The sequence below is a fragment of the Mustela erminea genome, chromosome 10 (assembly GCF_009829155.1).
Source record: "Mustela erminea isolate mMusErm1 chromosome 10, mMusErm1.Pri, whole genome shotgun sequence".
Lineage (NCBI taxonomy): Eukaryota > Metazoa > Chordata > Mammalia > Carnivora > Mustelidae > Mustela > Mustela erminea.
Genome location: NC_045623.1, coordinates 104,691,974 through 104,710,193, shown reverse-complemented (window position 1 = coordinate 104,710,193; position 18,220 = coordinate 104,691,974). Strand labels below are relative to the sequence as shown.

The following is an 18,220-nucleotide window of genomic DNA, read 5'->3' as shown; positions in this document are numbered from 1 at the left end:
CATCACAGGCGGCACAAGTGCCAGGAGATGCCGGAGGTGTGGAGAAGAGCAGGGGTTGAGGAACTCCCCACCCCCCCGGGTCAAAACATGTGACACAGAGAAGCCTCCCGCGGACGCCGGGAGACCCGCTGATGGGCACAGAGCTGAGCAGGCGCAGCTGGGGTGTGGCAGGCTACGTTTTCTCCTGTTGGTAAACAAGGCAAAGCTCCAGGGAGGATGAGTGACCATGAACTTGGAAGTCTGCCTGGGGACGCTGTCAGGGCCGCCGGAGGTTCTGGACTTGGCCGGGAGCCCCTGCCCAGAGAGGCACTGCAGTCCGTCCTACAGGACCCCCTCCCCCCAGCCCACCATGCAGCCAGCTAGTTCGGCTTCTGGTCTGGAGCTAAGAGACCACACCGGGGTCGAAAGTGGAGGGGAAAACCCACTGGTCCTCCTGGGGCAATGACATCCTGAAGACCTGCTCTGGGGACAGTGGCATCACACGTCTACCTGGGAGGAACAGAGGCCACAGCTCAATGAGCTGGCTTTCCCATGGGAAGCAAGGTCTGCCTCAGAGGGAAGCCGGAGCTCTACGCTGTCCCAGGGAGCAGCTGACCTGGACGGCTTTCTCAAGTCTGTAAACTGCAACCAAGTGCCCAAGCAGTAACATGATCTCTGTGTGCGTCCTCCCTGGAAATCTGTCCTGGGGAGGCCCCGGGCACTGGTGTCTGGTGTTCCAAAAAAGCAGGGCAGAGAGCACAGAGCCCTGATGTCTACCAGAGGACGAGGCCTGGTGGGGTGAGCAGGCTGCACGTCCGTACTGTGCCCCCGGGGCCATCTCTGGGGGCCTCTGCCCCCAAGATTTCAACAGGAGCTGTGCAGCCCCTTTTACCCCAGAACCGAAGCAGGTTTCCACCAGGGGCGGGCTCTCTTCTTGCCGACAGAGAGAATGTCCAGCTGTTTATTCAAGCCATGCAGTCTTCATTGAGCCCTATGTTGGGGACAGAAGGGTTAATGAGACCCACAGGGGCCTGCCTTCCCAAAGGCCACCGTCTTGGCATGGAAGGGAGCCCTAAGCTTCGTGCGAGCACCCCTGGACCAGCCCCCGTGGGCCCAGAGTAACAGGCACAGCTGAGGCTCTTGCCCTCGTCGGGAAGGCAGGGGAACTTCTGAAAACACATGGGAGGCCATGCTGAGTGCAGCAGGACAAGCTTGCAGGAGAGGATGAAGCAGAGAAATAAGCACCAAATGCTGTTTCCGGACGCCGTCTAGGAGGGATGGGATATGGGAGAAGTCAGGCGGCCACGGGCGGGCTTGCGGCCCATTCATTCAGGCATTCATTCATTCATTCACGCATTCATTCACGCATTCATCCAGCAAATCCGCACTGACTTCCCGCACCTGTCCTCACCAGGGAGCGGAGGCGATTCCGATACGGGGTTTGGGAGTGATCACAGGGCGCCTGCCGGAGTCTGGCGTCCAGAGACGTTTCCTGGAAGGAGAAGCGCTACATCTGGGCCTCGAGGAAGGGGCAGGCAGAAGCGGGGTCACCCAGCGAAGGGGGCCTGGGCAAGGGGCCCTCCAGGTTCCTGTGCGGTACAACAGACGGAACGGTGCCCACCCCCGACCCGACCCTGACCTCTCTTTCCTTTTCTTGCAGCCCATGACACTGGTCTTGTGACCCTACAAGTTGCCTTCAACAACCAGATCATCTCCAACTCAGTGGTGTTCGAGTACAAAGCTCGGGCCCTGCCCACACTCCCTTCCTCACAGCATGACTGGCTGTCACTGGACGGTAAGAACGGCGCTCGGGTTGCCAGGTGCTGAGGAAAAGGGACCCTTGGGGACCCTGTGTACAGGGTGTGAGAAAAGAAAGAAGCATTCAGGTTCCCTAACGTCCACTTGGGGCAAAAGTCTCTGCCACAGACGGACGGACTGAGCTGCTCTCCCTAATCTAGGTCTCTCTGCCACAGAAGGAAGTAGATGAGCTTGGGCCTGCCAGGGGATCTGAGTGGCCAGATAAACCCCCAAGCTGCTCAGACGTTCCTCTCTGGACAGGGCCTGAGAAGCTGGGTCTGCGTGTGTTCTCCTGCCCCCCAAGCCAATTTCTAGGGGTCCTGGAAGAGAGAGCCCCTGGAGGCCATCCCCAAGTCCTGAGTCTCTTTGTGATGAAAGCAGAGTGGGCCGTCCAGGGGAGGTGGCTCAGACTCGGCTCCTTACATGTTCCAAGTCCTTGATGGGGGGGGGGGGGGGGGGTGGTTATTAAGTGCTTTTGCTTCCTGGGGATAACAGACCAAACCTCGAGGAAGCCCTCCAACACCTGTGATCCCCGGCTTCCAGGCTGTTTCTACCTTAGCCTCGGCCCCATAGAGCATCTGAACCAAGTCCGGGATCATCATCATGGCTGACGGTGGAGGGCCAGGGAGCCCCAATAGGCTCAGATGAAAGAGGCAGGACCTGCTGTCCCAGGATGGCTCTCTGAAAGCCACTGGCCTTGAACATGAGTGAAGGTTGGCATTGGAGGCTCGGCAGAGAAAAGCTGCCAAAGACAGGCGGGGGAAGGCTGCCCAGCTCTGAGCATGCCTAGCAGAAGCCCTGGAGCTGGCCTGGGGCGCCGAGCTGGTAGTCTGCTCGCTGGCCCCGGGCCAGAGTGGGAGCAATGGCTGCACACACGTCAGTTTCAGGGCAGCCCAGAGGAGCACCAGTCTGTGGGGTACTTGCCAGAGACCTCATCAGCCTGAGGTGTGGGCCTTGCCCCAGCTGCCCCTGGGCCCTCTGTAGGGATCACTTCCTTAAGCACCTCTCCCCTCTGCACACAGCAGCCCTTGGCCTTGTCGACTCCCAGACGTCCCCCTGGCTGCTGGCGGCTGGAGGATTTTCTGGGCGTGGGCACATGCCCCGGGCAGCTTTCCTGAGCCGCCCCCTGTGCAAACCTCAGCCTCATCCCTGCCCCGCTCCAGCAGCGACAGCGTTCCTGGTGGCCACCCTGGCCACCGAAAGCCTCCAGGCTGTTCCCAGAGGTGGCTTTGGGTCAGCAGACATCGGCACCCTGGCAGTAGCAGCGTGGGAGCCCCGGGCTGGACTTGGCAGCCACCCTGGGCGAGCCTGGAGCCGCCGGAGCTGGGATGACGGCCTGCAGGACTGCAACAGAGAAGGGCGGGGCGACCAGGGCTCCTGCTCAGGAAATCCGGTTTGGGTTTTGCAGAACAAACGGGAAATGGGATGGGGTACTCTGCAGAATCCCGGCTCTCCCTGAGTGACCAGGTCACCCCCCCAGGGGTGAGGACCCATGTAGGACCTGCCTGGGAGATGGAGCCCTTCCAAGAGCCAAGCCTCAGCCAGGCAGTCCCTTGGAGCACAGGAAACATCAGCCAGCCCCTCGTGGAAGCCCAGGGAGCAAGCTGCACCCTGAGGTTACTAGCAGGGGTGGATGCTGGGACAGAGACCATGGGGAAAGGAAAACACCTCTGCTTCATCACAAACACACGTCTCAGCCCTCGGCGATACCAGGTCCCTGAGGCAATGAGCCTGCACCAAGCGGGTCGCCTGATCCCCAGCGGACCCTTTCGCAGGGGACTAGGAGCTCAGACCTCCAAGAGGCCTCCAGTTGAAATAAGCGTCCTCCAGCCCCTGGCAAAATACACGGGAGAGATGACAGGTTGGGGAAAAGACAGGAGAGGCCCACCCCGGAGAGGGAACAGACCAGGGCCCCCACGAGACCTCATGAATCCCTCTCCCTCTGGTCTTGGACAGGTATCCTTTCAAGTAATGGGAGGGGAAAGTGGCCAGAGCAGAGGAACCGTGAGACCCTCCCTTCCCCTAAACGAATACAAGTGCCTTATTCACGGCAGGAAAAGTTTCCCAGGATTTCACCCGCCTGATAAATAATAGCCGTGGGGGGTGGGGGAGCCCGAACTGCAGCCGCAGCACCCGGGCAGAATCTGCCTCATGCCTAAGGGACAGCTGGGACAGCCCCGAGGGTGGGGGTCCGCGGGCCTCTGGCCAGCCCTGTGGCTTGGCAGTGAACTTCGCGTGGGGGAGGGCGCTGCAGGGAGCAGGCCGGCGGCAGCCTTCCTTCCAGCTCCTCTCTCCCCTCCCGCCCCCACAGTTACTGGGCAGACTCGCCCTGGGAGCTGCTGGGAGGTGGGGACGCGCGCGCTGCGGCGGTGAGGGGGAGGAGAGGGGGTGCAAAGGGGAGGGGGCGAGGGACTGCAGCGCCGAGCAAACTGGGGCGCGGCGGCCGGGCGGCGCGCGTGCACACACGCGCGCACGCACACGCGCGCACACTGGCACGCCCGCCCGCGCCCCCCTCCGCACCCTGCGCTCTGCAATGCAGGGGCGCCTCGCACCCGCCCCGACTGCGGCAGGGCACCCGGCGGGCCGCGCCTCTCCCCAGCCCTGCGGGACCGGAGAGCCGCGGGGAGCGCCGCGCGCTCGCAGCCCAGCCGCCGGCCCTGCCTGCGCCCCCGCCGCAGTGCTCCCGACCGTGGGGGCGCCCTTCGCCCCTCCCCCCTCCCGGAGGGGGAGGACTGTTTGGGGAAGAGATTCTGCCTTCATTTGATTTTTTAAAGTGGATGTTTGCCAGACGGAAGGCCGCGTGGAAGCACGAGCGTGGAGCGCCGCAAACCCGCGCGGCCGCGGTGGTGCAGCCTTTGTTCCCGGCGCAGCCTTTGTCTGAGCCAACGGGCCGGGTGCAGGGCGAGCTCCTCCCGCGAAGCGCTTGGACCTCGGCCCCCAAATCGCACCCGAGAGCGCAGCCATCCAGGCGGAGACCGAAGGAGGAGATGGGTGTGGGGGGAAGGGGGCGCTGCCTCCAGCGCTTAGAGAGCTGGGGCGGACTTCGGGAAGCGCGGCCCTCCCATCCGGAGAGCTGCAGCTCCTCCGCCAGAGCCAGGTGGCTTCTCCCTCACCCACCCACCCCCAGCCCTGTCCGCCTGGAGCCCCGCTGCCTAGCGCGGGCTGACAGGTTGTAGGCCACAATGCGTCTTTGTCCTGTGAATGTGCGCGGGGGTGACTGAGTGCCCACCGGGTACATCAGAGGAGCTCAGTCCAGCCCGGTGGGCAGGAAGGCTTCCCCGACCTAAGACATCAAGCCTGAGCAGGCATCAGCTAAGCCAGAAGGGATGAAAAGGAGGATCCCAGGGAGAAGGGGCAGCAAGGGCTGAAGGGGTGGATGAAGCCGGGGCTGGCTTTGGCCAGGCTACTCGGAGAACTACCATTTTCACCATTTCTTAACCCAAAGGTGCAATTCAGCACAGATTTCCCAGGGCCTGGCTGCAGAGCGTCTGGGGCAGGCCAGCTGTGCATTAGGGAAGGCAGTGGGACCTCTTCCAGGCTACAGGCAGTCAGACCAAGTTTACCCTGGAGGCGTTCGTGGAGGGACTCTGGGAAATGTCTCTTCTGCCTGCTCTAGGTCCTGCAGACACACACAGGCCGGGCTGTGCTGTTCAGGAACAGGATGCGCTGGCTGTGTAGATGGTCTCCCTGTGCCTGTTGCAAAGAGAATACACCCAGGCCGTCTGACACTGCAGCTCCGGCTCCCGGAGTGGAGGGGGTGGGGCTCCCAGCTCACCAAGGGCACCAGGACACCTTTAAGTGACTCCTGTCCCTGGAATAGAAGATGAGTGCAACTTCTGGGCACACAGTTCTTTTTCTTGCCGCTATCTAATTCTAACCAAGGCCAGCTCGAGAAGCCCCAGGGTCCCCCGGCCCCACCCCCACCAGCCCCATTCTTGGATCCCCACTAAGCTGCATAGACTTAGACTATTTACAGTAGCTTCTCAGGCAGCAGCACCTCTGGCTGGACGACAGGATCCAAGTGAGGCTTGGATGCAGCTTTCTTCCGCTTGCCAGCTGGCCACCTGGACAGGCCTCCTGCTGACCCTCCGGGGCAGGAAAGGGACCTTGTCATCTCCAGCAGAGTGGGGAGCAGAGGCTGGAAAGGATTCAGCCGCTAGGTGCCGGCTTCCTGTATAGGAAGCCCCAGGGCAAGGTGGGCACTCACCAGCGCTGTGAGCGCTGGGGCCGTGAAGCCAGCCTCCAGGGGGGTTAAACATCTGGAAAGATCAAGAGTAGGGAGAGCTCCTCCCTACTAAGGAAGCTGAGAGAAGGAAAAGCAAGATTTGGCCTCCGCGTTTGATCTTCTGCACTGACCGAACCCTCTGTGCTAACGGACGGAAGGTGTGTAGCTGGGGTGGTCCCCAGCTCAGCCCCCACCTCCGAGCTGCCTGCCCTCCGGGCTGCCTCCCCCCCACTATGGCTGTGCTCCTGCCAGCCTCTCCCCTGATAGAGCAGCCTCATTCCCCAGAGTCAGAGACCACACACTGACCTAGAGATGGTGGGGGTAGCCCAGTGGCAACAGGAGAGGCCACTCCAGCTGTGAGACTGGCCCCCAGAAGCCTCTGGGTATTTTTCCCCTCCCGTAGTGACACTCCAGGGTATTGTGACGAATGGCCTGTGCCAGCTGCTCCTCGCCTGCCTCCGTCCCTCCTGCAGACCCACAGCCCACCTCCCAGCCACCCTCCTCTGAGCCTTGGCGTGACGCTGAACTGTCCACATGGGAGAACACACACAGAGCCAAGCAACTGAGTTGTAAATCATGTAGAATGTCACTGTTTTACTAAAAACAAGGCAGTTGATTTTAGGGAGTTGAATACAAAATCCACAAGAGTTTTTAAGATAAGACATACAGCGGGAGGGAATTGTCTTTGACTTTGGAGAGGTGCCTTGAAGTCCCTCCATTGCCAGTGCCTGCGGGCCTGGCCTCACCTGCCTCTGGGAGGACTTTAGAGAAGCTTCAGGAGCACCGACGTAGGGGTTCCCCCCCATAAGGAAGAAGTGGGTACTGCCCAGAGCCTTCTGGTGTTCATCTGGAGTGGGTTATCTCATGGGTGCTTCTATGCACAAGCGAACCTGCTTCCGTGTGCCCCGGACCTCACTCCCGAGACAAGGGGACAGCAGAAAAGCCTGGTTTGACCTGGTCTTACACATGGGACTTGAAGCTCAGGGGCAGGGATTTCCCCGCCTCTGAGCTGCACCCTGCCCGGCCAGTGCCTTTCTTCCGAACACTGGCACTCTTCCCATAACTGGTCTTTGTGGGGTCTACATCATTACAGATTGGGGGTGGGTGTCTGTCCTTAGCCCTCCTTAACCAGGAACCCCGGGGGCCTAGTCCTCAGATGCCTCGTGGAGAAGTGATCTGCTGTTTGCAGCTGGGGCCACAGCGCACAGATCTGTGAAGGGCTCCTCTGTGTGGCAGGGAATGGGTCACCTTGGAGCTGGGCCTCACCCCCCTCCTTGCAGCAGTGATAAATGGTGCCCCGCAGAGAACCAGCACGGAGGAGCAAGGCCAGCATCTGCAGAGGCCGAGGAGGCGGCCTCTGCGTCTCCCTCCTGGCTGCAGGAAGCAAAGGACAATCTGTGGAGGGAGCCCCGGAGCTCGGGCAGATGTGGGTATTCTCGCAGGATGGGCTTGCCGGCTCCCTTCCCCACCCCGAGGCATCAAGGTGGGAGTCTCAGCCAGTTCACCTTTGACCGTTGCATTAGTGTCCCAGGGCCACTGGAACCAAGGACCACAGACTCAGAGGCTTAAAACAAATATAGTCTCTCACAGCTCTAGGGGCTGGATGTCCAAAATCAAGGCATCAGCAGGGCCATGCTCCGTCCGAAAGGGATAGGGGAGAATTCGCTGGTGGTGGCTGACCATCCCTGACATTCCTTGGCTAGTGGCAGTGTGACTCCAATCTCTGTCTCCGTCATCACGCAGCACCTTGTCTCTGTGTGTCTCTGTGTCCCCATTTTCTCTTCTTGTAAGGGTACCAATCATTGGATGAGGGCCGGTGCAATCCAGTAGCAACTCATTATAACTAGTTACATCTGTAATTATCAATTACAAAAACTTTATTGCCCAATAAGGTCACGTTCTGAGGCAGAGGGAGAAGAGAGTGCCCCAGGAGAAAGCGGGCTATACATTTGCCGAACATTCCAGAAGGAGCCTGTGGTGGAGAATGAGAAGAAGAAGCAGTCAGGGGAGTCGCAGGGACTGGGAGAGGGTGAAGCCACAGAGCCTGGGGTCTGGAGGGCCTCACAAGGGGATGGGACAGTCAACGGGGTCACAGGTCCCGAGAGCCCGCAAGTTGAATGGCCGTGAATAGCCCCCTCTTCTTGGCCACTCTCTTTTCCCTGAGGGCTTGGCCCTACCCAGGGCTTCCGCTATGGTACACAAAGGTAAAGGTGCAATATCTCCTCCGTGCCTCGCCTCAGATCCAGAACCATCCATCTAACTGCCCCCAAGACAGCTCTCCTGTCAGATTTCTCTTGGACAAAGTCAACATGTCCCAAATGTTACTCACTACCGTTCTTTTGTTGCCTCCCTGCAACCCTCCATCTCCTAGACCCTTCCCCGAGCCAGGAAGCCAGGAGTCACCCCTCCCCGTGCCCTGTCACCCTCCTAATGCTTTTGTCACCCCCCCCCCCCGATTTCTCTTGTTTCTCTGCATCTCCTGTCCACCACCTTCACACAGCCCAACATCACCTCACACGTGCACACCATCTCCTGGCCTCGTCTCGCGAGCCATCGGTCCTTCACCTGCTGTGCCCCAGACACCACTCTAGGCTCCAGGGAACCTATATTCTTGTGGAGTTTATATTCCAGTGGGAGAGAAACGACAACAAACAAATCACAAAGGAAAACGTCAGAGTGTTTAAAATGGTGGCCTGGTAAAGTGTCCGGCGCAGCTACTTCAGGTTGGGGGGTCCGAGGAGGCCTCTCTGGGAAGGCCATATGACAGGAAGGGAGCCAGCCACACTAAGAGCGAGGGAAAAACATTCCAGGCTGCGGGACTAACAAGAACAAGGTCCCCAGGGAGAGGGCAAGCCTGCCATGTCGGAGGAGCTGAGGAGGCGCGCCGCTGGGCAGAGGAAGGGAAGGTATAGGGGAATGACAGCGGTCCAGGGAGGTCAGTGGGAGCCAGGCCGAGAGCAGCCCATCAGCCAAGACAGGGAGCTGGAATTTCATCCCGAGGACAATGGGAGCCCCGGGAGGGTTTTATGCTGGCGAGTCACACCCTCAGGTTTGTGTTTTTGAAACCTCCAGCCGTCTGATGCTCTTACACTGCGGGCAAGAGACAATGGGGGCCTGGGGGGCCCGTAATAATGGGTCCCAAGAGACACGGTTGGGGGTTCGGAGTCAAGGCTTCCGTGGATGATTTGAACGTGGAAGGTGAGAGAGAATGAGGGGTCGTACCTAGGCTTGGGGCCTGAACAACTGGAGTAGAGTGGACCGTTCTGTGGGATGGAGGGGCTTGAAGAAGCAACAGGTTTGGGCGATGGCGAGTGGGGAGTTTGGTTTCGGTTCCGTCGCACTCTGCTGCCTGGTTAGAGTCACCAAGTGTACATCTGGAAGCCTGCAGGTCAAGGACAGGCCAGAGTGGAGATAAAATTTAAGAGTCATCAGGGCATAGATGGAATTTAAAGTCATGAGCCAACTGCCATGGCTCCATGGAAGAGCGTTGATAAAGGAGCGGGGAGGGGGCCGGTCCACTGCGGCGTCCCCCAGACATCTGGATGTCAGACAGAAAGGAGGCTGGCCAAGAGCCCGGGGAGACACATCCAACAGGTCAGGAAGAAGATAGAAGGACGTGATCCCAGGGAGGCTAGGAGAGGAGAGGGTGTCAAGAAAAAGGATGTGGGAAGCTGTGTCACCTGTCAGGTGAAACATGGGGCAGAGCGTTCCAGGCGGATGAAGCCCCATGGAGGCATACCCTCAGCCAAGAGGGAGCAACATGAATTGAAAAAGAACCAGAGAAATGGCGGAAAGTTCTGGATGAGAAGATGCCAAACCTGTCTCTGAGCTTAGAGCCGGTCCAGGGCAGGGCAGGAAGGCCCAGGAGCCTCTCTGACTCCTACCTGACCCAGGAGGTGCTGTGTCTCCCCTACCTTGCCCTTCCTGTGCCGCAAGAGGAAAGACGGGTCCTGCTTTGCCTGTCTTGCCTTCTGGTGTTGGCCCGTAGACTTGTGGGCCCCAGAAAAGCAGCTTCCCTGTCCCTGGGCCTGGGGAGACATCCTGCACCTGCTCCGAATCCCTGGGACAAACTCCCTCCCACTTGCTCCCCACTGGGGTACAGGGGCTTGGGGTGAGCCCCAAGGCAGGAACCAACTGTGTCTTACTGCCAAAGGGCATGTGGATGTCAGACCCCGTGGAGATGGCTCTCATCCAAACCCCCGGCTGGTGCCGGAAAGCAGGAATCCTGCAGATGGGCCCAAAGACCTCCTGGCAGGCCCCCTCGGGCAACTGTACCCCTAGCTCATCAAATGAATGTATGGGACCCCCATTATCCTACCACATCATTTGGATGGGGGCAGCCATGTTCCAGACGCCATAACTTCAACGAAAGGCCTCTTGGCCAAGCTGGACCCCAAAGAGACCAGAAGGCTTGGGGATACAGACAGTCAAGCCAGCTGGCTTCCTTAGCCTCTCCTGGGATCTGCCTCCCTGAATCTATCTCCCTGGAAAAGAATGGAGATGTTGATCTGTTTGACCAGCCGTGGGGAGCCACCGTCTTAAGACTTTGACACTCAGAACGTCATCAGGAAGAAGAGGCCAGGGGCAGCGCCAGAGCTGGTCTGGCCCCCCAGAGGAAGTGAGTCCCGGAGGTCCCAGAGCTGGGTGAGGGGAGGCCGCTCCCTTCAGTCCAGTTCCACATGGGACAGAGCAGGCAAAGCAGCCTCTGCCCAGGGCCAGGAGCAAGACCTCTCCTTTTAAAAGCTCCCCCAAATACACACGTTTCCGATCTATCTGAGCAGCCCAGCGACCTTGTCCCCGCCTGTGACAAGCCGTTCAGAATAGTCTGGGGCGCCTGGGTGGCTCAGTGGGTTAAAGCCTCTGCCTTCGGCTCAGATCATGATCTCAGGGTCCTGGGATCAAGCCCCGCATTGGGCTCTCTGCTCAGTAGGGAGCCTGCTTCCCTTTCTCTGTCTGCCTGCCTCTCTGCCTCCTTGTGATCTCTGTCTGTCAAATAAATAAGTAAAATCTTAAAAAAGAAAAATAAAAGAACAAAATAGTCTGACAGGCCGAAGACCAGCTCCCTCCACTGCAGGATCTCGAGGACACTTTACACTTGTGAACCCGAAGTCCTTTGCGAACAAACAGTGACAGGCAGGTGTGTCAGACGCTCCGTGCTTAGTAGGAATAACAGGAGACATCTTAAACACCCGCAGCAGAGCGGAAATCGTTGACACGCCAGAAACAAACTTCGAATCTTCGGGAGTTAGAACTTGAAGGAAGCACAGTCAGCACCGAGCCCAACCTCCCCATCCTTCTGGCAGGAATGTGGGCCCAGAGAATGGCGGCGACTGGTCCCAAACCTGATTCGGGGCAGAAGCCCCTCCTGACTCCTGGTTCAGCGTGCTCCCCTCCCCCACCGCCGCACCTGCCGGAGCTTTGGAGGCCAGGACGAAATGAGCTGGCTCGGAGCCATCGTGGTGTGGCAGAATGTGGTTTCCTTCCCTCGGCCCGTGTTCGCTCAGGTGTCCTGGCCCAGTGGGCCAATGCTCCTTCCTACGATTCGCACTGATGAGAGAAAAAGCAGCCCCCTGGCACCCACCCTCATGTTGAGGGACTGGTTCTGACATCAGCAGAGGGGGAGGGTCCCAGGTGTCCTTTCTGTTGCCCAAGTCCCGGATGCGCTGGCCACGTGAGCAGGGAACCTGCCGCAGTCCTCACCCCACTCAGGAGCACCCTGGTGACCACGTGTGTCATTTCTGTGACATCAAGCTGCATCCAGCCGTCTTAACACACATGGGAGAACTGGGAGACGTCCGAGCCGCCATGACTGTCTCTTTCTGCAAAAGCTACATGTTAGGACAGAGCTGCCCACCCAAGGTTACACCTGCCAGGCCGGATCCATGAAGCATTTACATGTGTTGGTGCACTAAACTTCCAGCAGCCTACAAGGTGCGCCATCCTCCACATGAGGACACTCAGACGCAGCAGTCAGCCAGCGGTGCAGAGAGAATCACACACTCACGGTCCGATTCCACCTGCTCGCTCTTGACTGCCACACGGTGGGCCTCTTCTCCCTGCTTCCGACCTGCTGCTTCTGACCTGGCCTCCAGAGGTAGAAGCGTCTCTTCTCCCTGCTCCTCTCCTAGGATGCTTCCCCTGCTCAGCCAAGCAGTCTGTGAATTAGGACTTTGAAAACCCCTCAGGGCTTCCTCCTCCCAGGTCTGTCACTGTCCTATCTTAGGCTTTTCTTAGCCCATATCGCCAGTTTCCTGCCGCTTTCTTTGTCTTCCCATCCACGCTATATGCCACCGATGCATTCAGAAAGGATGGACAGAGCGCCCAGTGTGCGCTAGGCACTGTGCGAGGTGCTGCCCACTGGGAGAGACAGACAAGAAACCAGCAAACGTAACCCAATGTAGTGAGATCTGTTAGGGAGGGAGGCATGAGGCTGAGGGAGCACTTGTTGGGGGGGAGAGGGTGGTCACCTGTTCCTTGGGAAGGTCCAGATAAACACACCGTCCAGCATGGGATACCACCCCTTCTAATCTAAACATCTACTCTAAGCCCCCTCCTCTCTAAAAGCCAGTTCCCCACCTTGTCCTTTTTCTCCATGTGTAGGACACCTTCTTTTTACTTGACTTTCCCATCACACTTTGTAAATTCCTCCATTTGCAATTATTCTTTGTAAGCGCTTGTTCACTCTTTGGTGCCAGGCACTGGGCCAAGTGCTAGAATCAAAACAAATGAACAAAATGTTCATTTTTGAAGGGGCCTGTGTTCAACCCGCTTACCATCTAGTGGAGGAAAAATCAGACCTGACCTCCAAGCCCTCCAATAACCAAGAGCTTGGGGCACTTGTAATTGCGGAATGACTCCTCAGGATGTCTGGGAGGAATTTCTTGAGGAAATGACCCTTGAGCTGAGATCTGAGGAAGGAGAAGTTAGCTCCATGAAGAGGGAAGGCAGGAATATTCCAGGCAGAGGGAACAGCATCCACAGAAAGCTCTGTGGTGGGAGGGAGCCTCACGGGTATAAGGGAGCATGGGAAGGCTGGTGAGGTAGAGAGGGAAGGGGGGTAAGACCAGAAAGGCTAGTCTGGGGGCTCAAGTATAAGGCTGTGTGGGTCAGCCTAAGGAGAGCTGGCTTTGTCCCCAAGAGGAGGGCAGACACTAAGGGTTTGAGACATGGCCAGGGTGTGTATTTCGAGAAGGGCCCTTGGCTGCTATTTGGACAATGGCAGAAGGAGGGTCAGAGTGGGTGAGGATAGAACAGTGAATCCTCTGGGCTGGGGATGATGCTGGACTTGGTGGTTCTGGAGAGAAGGGGCAGAGCAAGAGACATTTAGGAGGTGACAACTCATGAATTGTAGGTGGATTAAATATGGGTGTTCTGTGTCATTCACACTGGAGAGGACTAGTCACAAGTTGGGCTGAGTTTGAAGGGCCTTTGGGACATGATGTGAAAAATCAATAGTGAGCGAGTGGCTATTGGCTCCAGAGCTCAGAGAAACACATGGCAGGAGAGTGAAGTCCGTGACATGTCTGCATGGAGGTGGCATTGCATGAAATGGGCTAAGGCATGTGGATGAAATTGGCAAAGTTGAGAATACAGCTGAACTGTGAAGCCAAGGACTTCTATCTTAATTATTATCATGTCCTAAGAGACTAAGAACATAGTGGTTACTCCATAAATGTTTCTTCCAGGGATGGACGGATGGATGGATGGATGGATGGGCTGATGGGTAGACCGATGGGTGGACTGATGGACAGTCAGTGGTGTTTTATGGTCATCGTCCTCAGCACGAGAGCCAGGGGTATCCCTCTGTGCCCCCATCAGGAAGGGAATGTGTTTGACAGGGGCTGATCCTGAAAACTTTAATGTTTGTTCATGGCAGTGCTCTTCATATGTAGAAAGAATCTGAGGGAGTTAGCCAACTGTGAGGTCCGAGGTGCCCAGTCCATACAAGACCCCCTGACTTCTGATACGAACTGCAAGTTCTGGGGTGCCTAAGACCTAATGCTCAGGTTCAGTAATGCACTGAAAGCATTCACAGAACCCACAAAAGCCATTACACTCAGAGTTTATTATGTGAAAAGGACACAGATTAAAACCAGCCAAGGGAAGATGTGCAGAGGGCAGAGACCAAGAGGCCACCCTGTGGAGTCATGGACAGTGTCTGTTTGCCCGACATCAGTGGGGGCCGGTGCTGGCGGAGTATCACCAACCAAGGAAGCTCGCTGGAGCCCCCGCGTCCAGAGCATTTCCTGGGGCTCCGTTGGGTGAGCATGAGTCCTTGTCCAGCCGCCGATTCTTTCCCAGCCTCTCTAGAGTTGGCTGATCCTGTGTGACCAAAAGCCCCGCCCTAAATCACGTTGTTGGTCCTTTTCGTGTGGCCAACCCCACCCTTTAAATACCCTCTGTGACCAGCCCTTACCTTAAATCACATTGCTGGACAGCCAGCCACCGGAGGCCCCCAGGCAAACAAAGACACTCCCATAAAGCAGAACATTCTAAGGGCTTAGAGATCACCTCCCAAAGGCAAGGATAGAGGCCAGACCTCTTTTGGGGCGAGGTTAAATTTTTTACTGAGCAGAGCAGCACCTCCTCCTTCTCTGTTCCCACCTGCCCTCACCTGCCTCCCTGCCTCCTCACCGTAGCAGACCAATTTCTACCTGCATCCGTGCTGGGAGAGGAAATGTGTGTCTTCTGTTGTCTTTGTTGCTGTTGATTTTAAACAGTGTTGCCTCCACACAGATCTTGTGTCATCTTCAGCAATTCTTTGGGGCCAAAGAACACATTTTTTTTTTTTTTTAAGGAAAAATGGCTTTTCTTCTGCAGAGTGTTGTCCAAAGCTCAACATCTCCTGGGCAGAGACACGAAAGTAAGTAGATTACAGATCAGTCGATCTAATGGGGAATTAAATAAGAAATTCCAGAAGCCTTTGATGGCTAAGCTTATTATTCTAACATATTATTTCAATTACCTCTTTAAATGACTCACCTGCACCACAGGCTGTGATGCTCTGTAAATGAACCTGCATCCCATCTCCATCCCGCAGACAGCACCCCCGGCTCTAGCAATGTTCTCCTCTCGCAAAAGTGCTCTCCTGACGGTTCCGTTTGCTGCCGCCGGGTTATGAGCAGCTCCGTTTGGAGCAGTCGGCCTCTCCCTCTTGTCCTCTCTCCGCCTCCACCTCCCCTCCCTGATGCTGGGGGCTGGGAGCCTGGAGGAAGCCCCAGAACCAGTTCCCCCTCTTCCCACAGAGCTCCTCTTCCTTCTGCCGACAGGGGTGGGAATGGATCTGACCTTGCAAATGGTGACCAGCTGGGTACAGATGGCGATCCCAGAGCCAGGACGGGGGCCTTGGCAAGAGCGTTCCCATTCAGTAATTCACCTCCAAGAGAAAGGGAAGACGCATATGCAGTCTTCAGCCACCTTCTAGGATGTTAACAATTTGGTGTGATTCTTAAGACTCAAGGTTCTAATTTTGTAAGCTCGGGGATGTTTGTTTTGACAGTGGAAGGCCTGGCCCGGGTCACCCGGGAGCTGTGGAAGCCAGCTCCTTCCACAGAGCAGGGCCTGCACAGAGGTGCTAGGGAGCCAACCCAGAACCATGGCCAACACAGCAACACCAGGCTGGGCCCGAGGCATTCAAAGCCCCCAGTTCTCTGCCACTTAGAAGTGGCTAATGCATTCATCACGAGTCTTAGCGCTCCTCCCTTGAAAAGCAGCAAGAGAGAAGAGGCTCCCAGCAGAAAGCCCATGTGGAGCAGAAGTCTGACTGCAGGGCCTGACTGCATTAAAGACATCATTCCTCCCCCGACCTTCCCGTGTGGAAGACCCAGTAAGACAGTGAGTGGGTGGCTCGTCTTCTATCTCCCACATGACTTACAAGTGAGTTGAAGCCAGGAGGACCGCTGGGCGGGGCTGCAGTCTCGCGATGGCGCTCAGGGGATTTCTCTTTGGAAAGGGATGGATGGTGCCTCTCAGGCTCATGGCCATGCACGGGGCTGACCCAACCCACGGGTCCCATAGAAGCCGGCGAGCTGCCAGTCTGCGTGGGGTCGTGGCCATACCACGAGGGTTCACAGCAGAAACATGACCCGGGGTGTCAAAGAGAGACGAGCTGGGGGTGGAGGAGCCCAGAGGTGCGTGACCCATTGTTCTTTTCTCCGGTCACCTTTGTTGTTTTTCTCACGTTAGCCCCTACCTAAAACTCACGTACCCGTTTTGCTTCCCCGAGGTGCCTGAGGTGGGTGCCGTTTAAAATGCACTTGCCTCCGATTGTGCTTTCCCTTTTGACTGCTTTTTCTCTTCTTTGGTAACTCAGAACACGACGTGACGTGGCAGCTACCGCGACCTCGGTAATTATTATTCCTAGGCGGTAGCTGGTTGCCTCCTTAAACGGGGAACTTTCTAGCTCTTGTTTTTTCCTGGTGCGGGAGCCTCAGGTTTGGGGAGGCAGCAACCATCAGGATGGGGATCTCCAAGCTGTTTCTACCATCAGTACTCTCTGTACTGGAGTCTCTGGACTCCATTGTTGCCTCTAAGAGAACACGGACTTTTCTCTTTAATCGGATTTCCATGTTAAGAAAGGATGGTGTCTGTTGTGTGAGAAAGCACACCATGGCAGTTTTAATAAGTGCATTCTGAGTGTACCTTTCAGGTAAACAGCTCCAATCACAAACACGACTCCATTGGACAGTGGGTGCGTGGCAGCCTCTTTTGAAGGCTTGCTAGGTTTTCCTGCCTCACAGAGAAGCCAGCAGTGGTCCAGGGGGCACTCTCTCAGACCCTAGGCACCCAGGCTTCCTAAGCTCCTTTCCAGAAGGATTCTGGGGATTGGGGCCCTGATTTGGCCATAGCAGAGACCCATGAATTCTGCCCATGAGGGTCTGGAAGCTGTTAGGCAGGCAAAAAGATGTATGGAAATGTGTAGAAGAAAAAGCTTGCCTCCATTCTGGCAACCATAACAAAGCACCACAGACTGTCTTAAACCACAGAATTTTATTTCCTCACAGTTCTGGAGGCTGGGAGTCTGATACCAGATTTGGTTTCTTCTGAGGGCTCTCTCCTGGGCTTGCTGATGGTGACCCCCTCACGGTGTCCTCACAGGATTCTTCCCGTACGTGCTTCCATCCGCAGGGTCTCTCTGTCGGTCTAAATTTCCTCGTAAGGAAATTTACATTGGGTGGGGGCCTACCCTAACAGCGTCATTTGAATGTCATGCCCTCTTGGAAGACCCTGTCTGCAAATACTGTCTGGGAGTCAGGGCTCAACACGTGAATTTGAGGGGGACACAGTTCAGCCCCCCAAAAGTTATTCTCCCCAGGGAAGTCTTGCCTGAAGGGGATTTCATCACTGCCGGAGGGCTCTTCTAAGGCCCCAGACATGCCCTTTGAGACCTCACAGGGGCCCGTCCCTCAACACCAGGGCTTCTGCTAGAGTTTTCTATCTTGGCCAAGGTGTGAACCAGTTACCTTGCTCTCTTGTTTGACTAAGACAAAGCACCAAGTGCCTTTGGGCACCAGGCTGGGACCTTCACAAACATCGCACTTGAGTCCTTACAATGTGCCTGTTGATGCGGCCACTATTTTCATCCCCGTTTTACAGATGAGCCTGGAGAACAGACCCTTTCCAGGGTGCCAGAGCTGGAAAACAGGGGTGCCCAGGCCCTTCCGTCTGCTGAGCAGAGAACACTCACTGCTGGATGCTCTGCCTTCTAGGGATTTTAGGCTTCTGGTTCAAACAAAGCCCAGGCCCAGACTGGCACAACTGGCCTGGCTTAGGGGGCCCACAGCCAGACATGACCCTGACTCTTTGAGGATGTCTGAGGAGTCCTTCCGGCACCAAAGGGTGGCCATCGAGTTGACTGGCATGGCTTCAGGAAGGGTGTTCGGGGGAGGGAGGGACAGCAGCCAAGCCGCCATTGTCTGTCTTAGCTTCCTTGTTCCACCTGGTTGTACCGTCCCTGTAGCTGCACTTCTCTAGCTCCGGTGAGGCTGAACAAACAGCTAAGAGCTCCAGCCCCAGAGCATGGGGGCTCGGGGGGCTCTGCTCCTCACTAGTGCGTAGTCCAGGACAAGCTACATAAGCCTGCTGGGCCTCAGTTTCCTCCTGTGTGAGCTGTGATAGCAGCAGCACCTCCATCCCAGGCTTGGTGTAAACACAGAAAGAATGGATGTGGGTAAGAAGCGCAGTTGGGGCTCAGTGACTGCTATCCTGATGACGATGACA

At 56.9% G+C, this 18,220-nt stretch overlaps 1 protein-coding gene across 16 annotated transcripts in view; it reads left to right on the top strand.

Moving 5' to 3' along the window:
• Positions 1 to 18,220, top strand: part of CAMTA1 (calmodulin binding transcription activator 1) — an 821,619-nt gene that overhangs the window by 742,081 nt on the left and 61,318 nt on the right. For all 16 annotated transcript variants that reach the window (XR_004276407.1, XR_004276406.1, XR_004276405.1 and 13 more), the window contains one exon: positions 1,640 to 1,774. Coding sequence is in view for 7 of the 16 variants with exons in the window: in XM_032303260.1 (XP_032159151.1) it covers positions 1,640 to 1,774 (135 nt within the window). In the remaining 9 variants the exon portion in view is untranslated. The remainder of the gene's footprint in view (positions 1 to 1,639; positions 1,775 to 18,220) is intronic.